This window comes from Hyperoodon ampullatus (genome assembly GCF_949752795.1).
Source record: "Hyperoodon ampullatus genome assembly, chromosome: 17".
Lineage (NCBI taxonomy): Eukaryota > Metazoa > Chordata > Mammalia > Artiodactyla > Ziphiidae > Hyperoodon > Hyperoodon ampullatus.
In genome coordinates this window covers 46,295,047-46,307,256 of record NC_136930.1, presented here as the reverse complement: position 1 = coordinate 46,307,256, position 12,210 = coordinate 46,295,047, and the positions used below count along the sequence as shown (strand labels likewise).

General features: G+C 40.5%; 1 protein-coding gene across 14 annotated transcripts in view; it reads right to left on the bottom strand.

Annotated features, from left to right (window-relative positions):
* Nucleotides 1–12,210, bottom strand: part of RIMS2 (regulating synaptic membrane exocytosis 2) — a gene marked incomplete at both ends in the record, with an annotated part of 562,776 nt that overhangs the window by 379,529 nt on the left and 171,037 nt on the right. For all 14 annotated transcript variants that reach the window (XM_079722698.1, XM_079722697.1, XM_079722700.1 and 11 more), the window contains one exon: nucleotides 3,663–3,973. In XM_079722698.1, coding sequence (XP_079578824.1) covers nucleotides 3,663–3,973 — 311 coding nt within the window. The remainder of the gene's footprint in view (nucleotides 1–3,662; nucleotides 3,974–12,210) is intronic.

Sequence of the window (12,210 nt, the reverse complement as noted above, 5' to 3'; positions counted from 1 at the left end):
CTAGTAGTTTGTCATTGAAAGAAGCATTAAGAGATAATATTGAAAGAAATATATTTGTTCTCATTACCACCTTCTTCAAACATTAGAGATATGCTTCTAGCTTCCCTTCAGTGATGAATTAATTACTCGAAAATTTGTTGTATTTATTTTTAATATCCGTAACCTCCTGACAATATGCACTCCAAAACTTACTAATTGATTATGTGACCCAGTGTTTAAGTATTTCCTTTCTTCTTCCCAAACCTACCTCTCTAAAGTCCAAAGGAAACTATCTCACGCAGCTATCTAGTTTTTGAAGGAGTCTGTTCCCATTATCCATGTTATTGTCATTCATTCATTTAAAATCCTATCTCCATTGGTTATCATCTATTTTTTTTCACCCAAGCTCATATACCTTGACCATTTCACTTGCCATTTTACAAGTTTTCTTGATTTCTAAAGTCCTTGTGTAGCAGACATTGCTACTGTCTCAACCCACATTGCCGTATCCTTCACTGTTGCCCACATAGCAATGTTTTCTTACTGTATTTTTAATATTCTGCCTGAGTGCTTTCTCTGGCACAGCAGCATGCTAGAGCAATGAGTTCTAGAGAGTTAACCCCAGGAACAGCCCTAGACCAATAGCAAAGGGAAGTTATGGATAAATATCCCCAGCCTCCTTGCCCATTATATGGGATAACTGAGGTCATGATACCGGGTCTCCCAAAAGTCCCAGTAAGATTAAGACACAGCGGCTAAAAGAGGTTACCTGCTCTTGAATGCATCCAATATTGTATTCTTTCTCTTAACTGGATCATTTCCCACTTCCCTACAGGTAGTGCCTGGGATTGCCTTCCATATAGACTACTCACTCTCAAATCTTTGTGTGCTTAAGGCGGTCCTCAATCTAAGATGGTCCTCTAACCTTAAAATTCCTGGGTTCCTGAGATTTTGCATTGAGACGAGTTCATAGCACACCAGTCATGAAATCACCAACTGTTTTGCCCAAAGGTAGGATTACATTGTTTCACTTTTGCTAGTTTTCAAAAGATATGGCACAGCCATCATTTTATTATTCTCCCAAGACATAGCAACACACCAGAGTGATGGCTTTAGCCACCCTCTAAAATGACGCCCAGTTACCTTACCTGTTATAACTGAGGGCTCACATAATAGGAGCGGGTATGCCTCGCACCAAGCCACACACAGGAGAGGCTGGGATGCTGGTGTGGGGTGGGGCACGGACACAGGGGCACGGTCCAGTCGGTAGCTGACCTCGCTCGGGTTCTTCGGGCTCAGCTGAGCCCCTCCCCCAACCCTGCATACCTGAAGGCTCACAGCCCTCCAGTTCTTGGCCAACACTCCCCTCATTTGGGTTTGGGGCATGAGCTTTTCCATCCCCAGCATCTGGCAGGGTGTTGGGCCAGGGAAGCCTGATCAAGTGGCCAACAGCGGCTGGAGGGCAGCACCACCCCACCCAGCACCAGACCTCAGGCCAGCAGCCAGAGTCCAGGCTCCGCAGAAAGGCAGGTAAGGGCTGTCACTGTGTAAATGGGCGGGGGTCACTTGCCCTCAAGTTGGAGGAGAGTCTACATCACAAAACCTAACTCAACTTTTGTTACTAAGGGACTCGTGTTGAGCAAAATCTGATGTTAACTTTAAAGGAGAGATTTGTTCTTCGCCTTCAAATTGTAATTGGGGTGGGGCGGGCGGGCAGCCCTTAGCATTCCACCCTTAATACCTGGCCAGCGCGTGGCCGTTAGCACGAGGCCCTTAGAACAGCGGTTAGAGGTCCCGCTCTGCCAGCAGTCAGCCTCGCAGTGATCCTCCGAGCAGAAAGTGCCGTGAGCGGTGGATCGTGGCCTTCTCCCCAGGGCTCGAGGTCCTCCGGCCTCCACGCTGGTGGGTGAGCTGGGGGGCCCAGGACAGGCTGAGGGCTGTGTCCTGCAAAGCTCCAGAGCCCTTGCCATGGCCGCCCACTGGCTGGGCCCAGGCCTTGACCTAATGGCGGCGGCAGTCTCCATGGGTCCCAGTCAATGGAGGCCTCAGCACCTGGATTGTATGGACACTGCCACTAAGGTAACAGCTTCAATCAGCTTCAGGCTGTCCATTCAAGTTTTGAAAATTGGTACAGCTTAGATCAGTTGTCTACCCCCCTAAGAGGTGGCCGGATGTCAGGGGTAAGTTGCAAGAACACTGCACATCATTAGTTCAGGTCCACCTCTGTGGCTGGGGCTCTTCTCAAAGAAGGACAATTCTTGTGAGCTGGGAATTCACCTGACGGGTATTTGCTACAAGTGATTCGCTCCAGTTTAAGTGAAACGCCTGAGGGCCAGCTGGGTCCAGGGCACTTGGCTCCCTCAGTGATGATGGCTGGGCAGGGTCTGACAACCCGGCCCTGAGGGCACCACCAGCCGAGATCTGCCTCTTCAGCCAAGCCTGGGCACTGGCAGGAGGACCCAGACTGGGTGCTGGATGAACGCTCCCAGGCAGGGTAACGGCCCGCGCAGGGACCCCCTCCTCTTAGCCAGGGCCTGGACCCTGGAGGGAGAAACTTGAGCCTTGGGACCTTGCCCTTTCTTGTCAGAACAGGGAAGAACATTCATTCTGGTGGAGGTTTACAGGAACATCGTTACCTGACCATGACCTGACCTCAAGAACAAAGGTTCTGACACCAAGAAGTTTGACAACTAACTACACCCCTCCCTCACATTTCCTATAAAAGGGTTTTGCTGAAAGCTTATGGGGAGTTCAGGGTTTGGGGGGCCTGAGCCACCCGTCTCTTTGCATGGCCCTGCAATATACCTTTCTCTGCTCCAAACTCTGATGTTTTGGTATTTTTTGGCCTCACTGTGCGTCGGGCACACAGACTTGCGTTCGATAACACTCAGGACCCACCAGCCTATAAGTACAGTTTAGATTTGTTTTTCCACAAAATGCATGACTTTCTACTTATTCACATGTAAATGTATCTGCCAATTCTAGATAACAAACGTAGTGTAAACCAGATTTTGTTTTTAATTTTCAATTTAAACAGAGGAACGTGGTATAGAAAAATAATCTTCCCAAGAAAACTTTTCATTCTCCTCCTTCCAAAAGTAGGAACTCTAAGAACCATAAACACTGTTTTAAAAAGTCTAACCCTTTGAACATGGAGAAGCCCATAGAACTGAGCCAAAAGAGTACATAACAGAGTTAGCCCATGGAAAAATCAAACTCACGAAACCCTTTCATCAATATCTACCTGCTTGGAAGACCACTTCATCTGTCAACCCAAGGTAGAACTTTTGGAGACATCCTTAATCTTCCCCATTCTCTTAATTCCTCTTCCAGTTAGTCCCATCAATCGAACCTCTCCAAAGTGTCTTAAAAAAAACATCTCTTCTTCATGCCCCTTGCTCTTATGCCAGTTTGTCTTTCCTGTGACCATAACCTATCTAGGTTCCCTGTTTCATTTCACTTTATTCTGGAAAAACCTGACACTCCCACATCAAACTTAAGACTGTTCAAACCTATAATAGCTCAAGTCCTGAACATCACTTTCAGCATTTCTATAAAACATATGGACATTTACATTATATTTAGACAACACATTTGTTGCCTAAACATTTCATGTATTTTTATTTCTGTTTGGAATGAAGATTAAAAATAATGTTTACCTAAAGATTAAGCAAAATGTTTACCTGTCTGAAGCTATGTCACTGGCAATTTGGTGCTTCACTCCTGACCCATTTTTAATAGAATCCTGTCTTGTGAGCCCATGAGATCGACTTTTCTCCACTGCAGGTACAGATAAGTCACCTGAGGGTCCTTGGAACGGGGCCTGTTCATGCAGTTTTGCTTTCTTCTCCTGAGGTGCCTCCTCATTCTGCAGTCCTCGGAGAACCTTTTGATCAGGTTGCTGTGGTGTATTAGATCCACTATTATAAAACCATGCTCCTGATTTAGTGAGGATTTCTTGTTGTTTTCGGCACAAATTACATACCCACATAACCTGCACACGAATATACAGGGAAAAGAAATTAGTGTTTCCAAAAGTTAAAAGCAAATAAAAATACAGACAACAACTCAAGGTAACAAAAAAAAGTACATGGTTATCCTTTCTGAAGTTAAAATGTAATCCTGATCAACTGCTATTGTTAATTAAATCACATATCTTAATTTTGTCAACAGACAAAACTGACAATATTTACTGGCAGTAGAAACACCAAACTAGAATGTGAAATTACTAGTTGTTTATTTATATTCTTTAATTGCTTTGTATTTAAATTAGGGGCATAGTATAATACAAAGAAAATGGATTTGAGGTTAGAAAAACTTGGGTTTAAATACCAACTGCAAGACTGGAAACTTGGCAACCTTCGACAAGGTACTGAACCTTCATAGCTATAAAACTCAGTTTCCTTAATGATAAAATAAAGAAATAAGTATAATAATATTCATTCCCCTATATTGTTTTGAGGATTGAAATAATTTATATAAAATGTCTGGCACAATGCCTCGTATATGTTGGACTTCAATAGATTACCTACTATTAGGTTAATCTTCTATCATCAACCATATTACAGTTTCTTGAAGGGGCTTTTATTTCTTTTGAGTAGCTCCTAATGACTAAAATAAAGCTAGGAACATTGCTGATCCTCAATAGAAACCTATCAATTGCTCATAACTTTAGTAGGACACTTAACATAAATTGTACCATTTTAACCATTTTTAAGTGCACAGTTCAGTAGTATTAAGTATATTCACATTGCTGTGAAACAGATCTACAAAATGTTCATCTTGCAAAATTCAAAGTCTATATCCATTAAACAGCAAATCCCCTTTTCTCCCTCCCCCCACCCCCTGGTAACCACCATTCTACGCTTGATTTTTTAATAGATATATTTTTCAGACTCCAGGAATCTAAGAATATTAAAACTAACATCTGTTTGACCAGAAAACCTTCGCCTTCTTCTGAAAAATATTTTTCGATTAGAAAAAAAATCATACATTCATGAAATAAAAGGTAAGTTAATATTTCAAGTGTTTTTTATGTTTTATGTCAAATATTGAATCTTACACAGCTCTCCAGATTGCTAAACATTTCCTCATAGTTTAAATAAATTATAATATAGATAATCGCAGTAAAAGAAAACTTCAACATGGTATTTTCAACTGATACAAGAATGCTTTTGTAAAATACCATTTAAAATTTTTGCTTAACTTCTCATTATTCCCAGTTCACATTGTTTGTATAGTTTATATCATACAACACTGTACTTGATCATTTTTTTATTTTGTTCTCTCTTCAAATTGTATATACATTTCTCTTTTCTCCAACTAAATTGAAAGCTCACTGGGGGCAAGGTCTATATCTTCTATTTGCATAATAAGACCTTATAAATTATAGAACAGTAAGACCTTCTAAATGTTTGCTAACTTGAATTCTTTTGAAGTCTTTCTGGGGGATGTATTATAATAAAATTTTTTATACTATTACACTAAGATTTATGTTTCATCCATTTCCAAAAGAATCAGTCAGCAATAACATCAATTTTTGTGACTATCTTATTTTTAAAAGTAAATAAAGTATTTTTGATATTAAAATACCAAAATCTCACTCAAATTTTAAAAAATACATCATAGTCCAAATTCCTTTTGGTTTGAATACATACAAAATATTAATATAATCTAACTCATCAATCATCTCAAAAATCAAATTTCAACCAAGATCTTCAGCTTTTCAATGCCATCTTGTGGCAATTATAGGTATTGCAGATATCTTTTAAAAGTGAAAGGCGCACTAAATATAGAACCAGAAAATAATGTTAAAATAAATTAAATTTGAACTTCAACTTTTCTGCTTTATTTTAAACAAATTCCTCACTGTACAAATAGCATCATTTCCATATAGTGAAAAATGAAAAAAAGACTTGGAAGCACTATGGGCTTAGTCTTCCTCATCTGTTAACACCTAATAGATATTAATATAAGATAAATGACTGTAAGTGTGAAGGATGATGTCTGACTCTCTATGTGTTAATACCCTTCCCATACTCTCTGGGCTATCCACATTGGCTGCTCTTTTTCGGACTAGATCCTATGTGCCCTCCTAAACTGCTGGCTTCTAGTAATCCTTATATCCTAACAACAAATTACCCTTCTCTTACTATCTCCTCCTACTCTTGGATTAAGAGCTTACTAATCTTTAAAGCTTAGGAAGCCTAAATTCACTCACTTAAATTAGTACAGGGACTGACACTTTCAACTGAAACCCTTTACACACATTGCAACTTGTAAATTGATGGTATTGCAGGATGCCTTACAAACACATACACATGCTATGAGATGACTTTTCATTAATTGGCTGTGAAATAATTAACATCTATTAGAGGTAAAGTCTGTATCTGTGGAAAATAATTTAACTAATTTGGGAATATAATAGCAGGACTTTTGTTAATGGAACCCTTTAACCAATTAAGTTAACCAGCAAATGTATCTTATGATGAATGCTGTTAAAAATATCTTAGAAATATACATGCCTGTAAATCACCATGGTTAGAGCCTATTAGTGTGGCTGGTCATCATTTATCAAAAAACATCTAGGCCCTAAGAATACAAAGACATAGAGGATTCAAAATTATAAGGTATTATTACTTTCAGTTCTAAATATGCCAATATTTGGGACTTCCCTGCTGGTCCAGTGGTTAGGACTTCGCCTTCCAATGCAGGGGGTGCGGGTTCGATCCCTGGTCGGGGAGCTAAGATCCCACATGTCTCGCGGCCAAAAAACCAAAACATAAAACAGAAGCAATATTGTAACAAATTCAATAAGGACTTGAAAAAAATTGGTCCACAGGGCTTCCCTGGTGGCACAGTGGTTAAGAATCCACCTGCCAATGCAGGGGACACGGGTTCAAGCCCTGGTCCGGGAAGATCCCACATGCATGGAGCAACTAAGCCTGCGCACCACAACTACTGAGCCTATGCTCTATAGCCTGCTAGCCACAACTACTGAAGCCCGCGCGCCTAGAGCTTGTGCTCCGCAACAAGAGAAACCACCGCAATGAGAAGCCTGCACACCACAACGAAGAGTAGCCCCCACTCTCTGAAACTAGAGAAAGCCCGCGCACAACAACAAAGACCCAACACAGCCAAAAATAAATAAATTAATTAATTATTTTTTTAATGGTCCACAAAAAAATAAAATACCAATATTTTCAAAGTAATACAGCAATATAAGAGATGGAACACTAGTGACCCAAGTTTGTCACTTATTATCGTATGTTCCATTCCACAGACATCCTTGTTGGGGTTAAAAAAGAAAAAAAAAACACTAAGGAAAATAGGAATATCTCTTTAAAACCATAAAAATGGTAAATGTAATAGCTAAACTGCATAGTCAAAAACAAAATTATGTTAAGTGCATACAATAACTAAAAGGAGTTTAAAGCTCTGAAAACTCTGATTTTCATCTAAATAGGGATAATAAATAATAGAATAATTCAGAGAAGGGAAGGATTTACTGGTCAGAGACTGGTGCTAATGAGACCACAAGCAAAGCTCATAAGACCAGCTAACTCTGCACAAAATAAAAGAATTTACTAGACTCCAGTCTAATCAGACTACACTCTATTGCTAATCAACAATGCTTATAAATGCATGCATTTGTCAGAAAAGAGTGTAAATTGATCAGTTTAACCCTATCACATGACTAGAAAACTGTGGAAGATGCTAGTTAGCTACTAAATTTACTTCCTTTTTCTCTTAGAAAACTACATTTCCCAATCTCCCTTGTTGTTAGAGATGGCTGTGATCATATGACTGTGTTCTGGCCAATGGATTATAAGTGCAATGATGTGTGCCATTTCCATGACCAGTAAAAACTCTCATATCATATGCTACTGTCATGCTCTTCATTCAAGACCCTGGGGGGTAAAGGAACCACACACAAAAAAAAGGGAACCTGGGAATCTGCATGAGTACTTGGAAAGGAGCCCTCTGATAATCAGCCACACCAGTGTGGACTTCACATTGGTGAGAAATAAACTTCTATTATGTTGAGCTACAGAAACTTTTTAAGTTTTATTGTTTGCAGTTGATATCATTTCCTTAACTAATTCAAATATTTTTAAAGTACATGTTCTACTGAATGTGTCACCAGGAGAATCTTTGTATGTGGAGAACAATGCATTACTAAAACTGGCATATAAATGTGCTTCAGTGTTGTTCTGGACCCAGCTTTCACTGAGTCCTAAGAACTGGTTATGCACACTTCTTCTCAGCTCTGCATTCGGTGAAGTAACCTGGATTACTTGAAAGTAGCCACGGTGAATGTTTTTAGAATATGAAAGTTGGAAAATGCCACAAATCAGGGCTTTTTCTTACAGAGAACCTGTTGTTAACATTTATCAGCACACCACTGAATATAATGTATCTCGTATAGTCTACTAAGTGATTAATACTACGTTTAGTATTGGAAGATAAACTTGGATGAAGCTGTAATTTACCATAAAATTAATTCAGACCATAAAATTCCCATTTATTTACAGATGGGCAAATAACTATTAACACTAATTCATTAATTATTTATTCATTCATACAATATTCACTAAATGCCTAGTGTATGCCAGACACTATGCTAAGAGCTGGTGAATACAGCTCAGCAGACATAGATTTTGCTGTGGAGTTTACAGTATAGTGGGGGAGACAATAAGCAAATAATTGCACAAATACTGTTTAATTACAATTGTGATAAATGCTACAAAAGGAATACAGTCACACCATAAATCCCTGGTGCTTCCTCTCCCCTGGCCCAGGCTGTGTTTGGAAAAAAAGAAGAATGCAGAGATCTGCAAAAGGTCAACTACAGTATTCCTTAGTGTTCCCATCATCAGATCTATGGTGTTTCTGTCCCTCAAAAGGCAGAATTCAGCAGCACTGTGGGCTACTAACCTACAAGCCCTTCTCCAGCGCTATCATGGTGGATCTGGAAAGTTGAAGTACTGGCCCATATCCTAGAGCAGTGATCCCCTTTTTGGCACCAGGGACCGGTTTATGGAAGACAATTTTTCCACTGACAGGGCGGGGGTTGGGGGGTGGATGGTTCAGGCAGTAATGCGAGTGATGGGGAGCGATGGGGAGCGGCGGATGAAGCTTCACTCACTCGCCCATCGCTCACCTCCTGCTGTGCGGCCTGATTCCTAACAGGCCACGGACCTGGGGGTTGGGACCCCTGGCTTAGGGAACACATTTGAAAAACCTTAACCCTCTATAGAATAGGGGTCCCCAAGCCGTCCTCGGCCTGTTAGGAACCGGGCCACACAGCAGGAGGTGAGCGGCGGGCAAGCGAGCAAAGCTTCATCTGCCGCTCCCCATTGCTCGCATTACCGCCTGAACCATTCCCCCTGCCCCCATGCATGGAAAATTTTCCTTCCACGAAAATGGTCCCTGGCACCAAAGAGGTTGGGGACCGCTGCCCTAAACAATTAAGGAATCAATGTAATTTCTATATAATAGGCTTCTAGATTACAAAACAGATATCAGAAAATTTCCTTCGTCTGATACCCCAAGACAAGCAGCAAGACTTTCCCAGATTCCCCATGAAGCACAAGCATGGCATCTCTAGCTACAGTCATATTTGTAAGTTGATACAAGAAGGTTCAATGGTGTCATCCCTAAGTCCCTCAGGAGACAGCAGCAGTACAGAAGAAACTTTAACTTGGAACATCTCCAAGTCTTAGGTGGCTATTGTTGTGGCTTTGAAAAATTACTCACAGAGAAACTTGTTTATTTCTCTATTTTTGATCTGATTTTTCCTCAACAGCATACTAGCCAGATTTCTTTTAAAGCCACCTACTAAATTTTTGTCTGCTAAATAGTTCCTTTGGATAAATTCTCTGTATCTGATATTACCTGACCTTCCCTTGCTGTTTTCCAAGAAGGTATCTGGGTGTCCCGTGGGGCTTCTGCTGCTGAAATCTGCAGCTCATCTAACTCACAGTCTGGTACTGCTCTATTTGGACAGGACTGTGCTCCACTGTTGACTTGATCTCACTTCAGCTCCCAGGGCACTGCTGGCTCCTCTTAGTCTCAGAACAATCCTCCATTCAGCCGTGGCCCAAGCTACCTGTACTGCAGTCTCTTCTGCAAAGTGACCTCATCCCTCACCATCAGGGGAGTGTCACGACAGGGACATGCAGCTACTTTTGTGTCCTCCATGCTTTCCAGAACCATCCTGGTACTAAGGATAGTTCTGGAAAGCTAATGCTGGCAGGGCATCCAGAAAGATGATCTCTTCCAAGAACCTCAAATAATAAGAAGGGTAAGAGCTGCCCGTTGACTGAACCAATATGTATCCTCATCCTGAGCAAAGCCTAGAAAAAATAGACTAGAACTAGATCACCTACTAGCCTTATCTCTGTCTTTCTCCTTCCTCATAATATACGGAAATAGAAGGGGCAGGCTCTTCCTAGACTTCCCTTTTCTGTATACCTGACACTTTCCTCAAGAATCCTCAGCCTTGGACTAATGATCTCCAGGCTTCCCTTAACCCATCTGTTACTTTCATGGCAAAAATGAAAAAAGAAGCCAGCTTACTGATAAAATAATCTAAACCAGGAGGCACTTCAAATATACTATACCTATTACACTGTGATCTGAATATTGTCAGCTATGTTCAGAGATTAATATTTGCCTAAGTACAAAGTATGAACCAGATCCACAGAGAGCTTCAAGTTTCTGATAAAATGGCTGATTCCTCTACTCTGGGCAGGAGTTGTGGGGTGGGAGGCTGCACAGCACAGAAAAGGAACCTAGTCTTTTAAAAGACAGAAAATGAAATGAAATGAAAGACAATTAAGTTGAAAATATAATCATTTATTGTTTTGCCATGCAGTCAATATTACTGAAAATTTGGGGTATCTGCACTGTTTATCAAAACAAAACACACAATTGCCAAAAAATGCAATTTTAATTTATACTTAAAACCTCAGAGAAATTATAGAGAATTAAAAATTATAGTGATCTCTACCACTCTGCTAAACTTAAACCTTTACACCTCTTTCCTTAAACTCTACTTTTATTTCTATATATTGGTTTGTCTTATGTCGTGATATAAATCTTACTTTTAACATTTTTCAGCGAAAATAGACATTGCTTGTACAGAAAGTTTTTGTTTCTGTGTCCAGAATTTTAGCTTATAAAAAAATAGAAATAGGGCTTCCCTGGTGGTGCAGTGGTTGAGAGTCTGCCTGCCGATGCAGGGGACACGGGCTCGTGCCCCGGTCCGGGAAGATCCCACATGCCGCGGAGCGGCTGGGCCCGTGAGCCATGGCCGCTGAGCCTGCGCATCTGGAGACTGTGCTCCGCAACGGGAGAGGCCACAACAGTGAGAGGCCCGCGTACCACAAAAAAATAATAATAATAAAATTAATTAATTAATTAAGTTAAATTAAAACAGAAGAGAAATGAAGGCAGATAAGCACAGCTGCAGCCTTGGGGCCACTGTGCCCCCAGCCAAAAAGCAGGCACCAATAGCTGAGAGCATAGCTCTTTTGGGATAACAGAACTAAATGCACCCCATATAAAATGAAAACCTGGAGTCAGGTTCACTTCTTGGTGCCCAGGTCCTTCTTCACTAATAAAAGGAGCTGGAAAATGCTATAGAAAGCTGCCTCAACCTACAGATTACACATAGCTGTGCGTTCAGAAAAGTGGGACACAGTCTTGTAACAAGATGCTGAACAAAGCCAACCATGACCTTGGTTTGTATATATGAATTTGCAAGATCATTAATTTAAAATAACACTAATATATTAATTTGCAAGATGACTAAATATCAAGATGGAAACAAGATCCCAGCTCAATCCTAAGACCTGGTTCTGGATTGGAGAGCCCAGATACTGCATGAAGGCAATCACAAAATTGTTAATAAGGACGGGATAAGCTCAGGGGAGGCAGAAGGGAGGGTAAGAGGAAGATAGAGAGAAGAGGAAGAAACTACAGTGAAAACTTTTTAAAAAATCATCTCACAAAAAAGAAAAAAAAAATGAGGTCTAAATGGTTTTACATTTGACTCCTACCAAACACTGAAAAAGCAAATAACCCCAAACTTTTTCAAACTATTATAGAAACGGGAAAAAAAAAAAAAAGGTAAGGTCCCCAATGCAATTTATAAGACTAGAAAGATTTTAATGGCAAAATCAGAAAAGGGCAGTAATTAGTTTCCTATGGCTGCTGTAACAAATT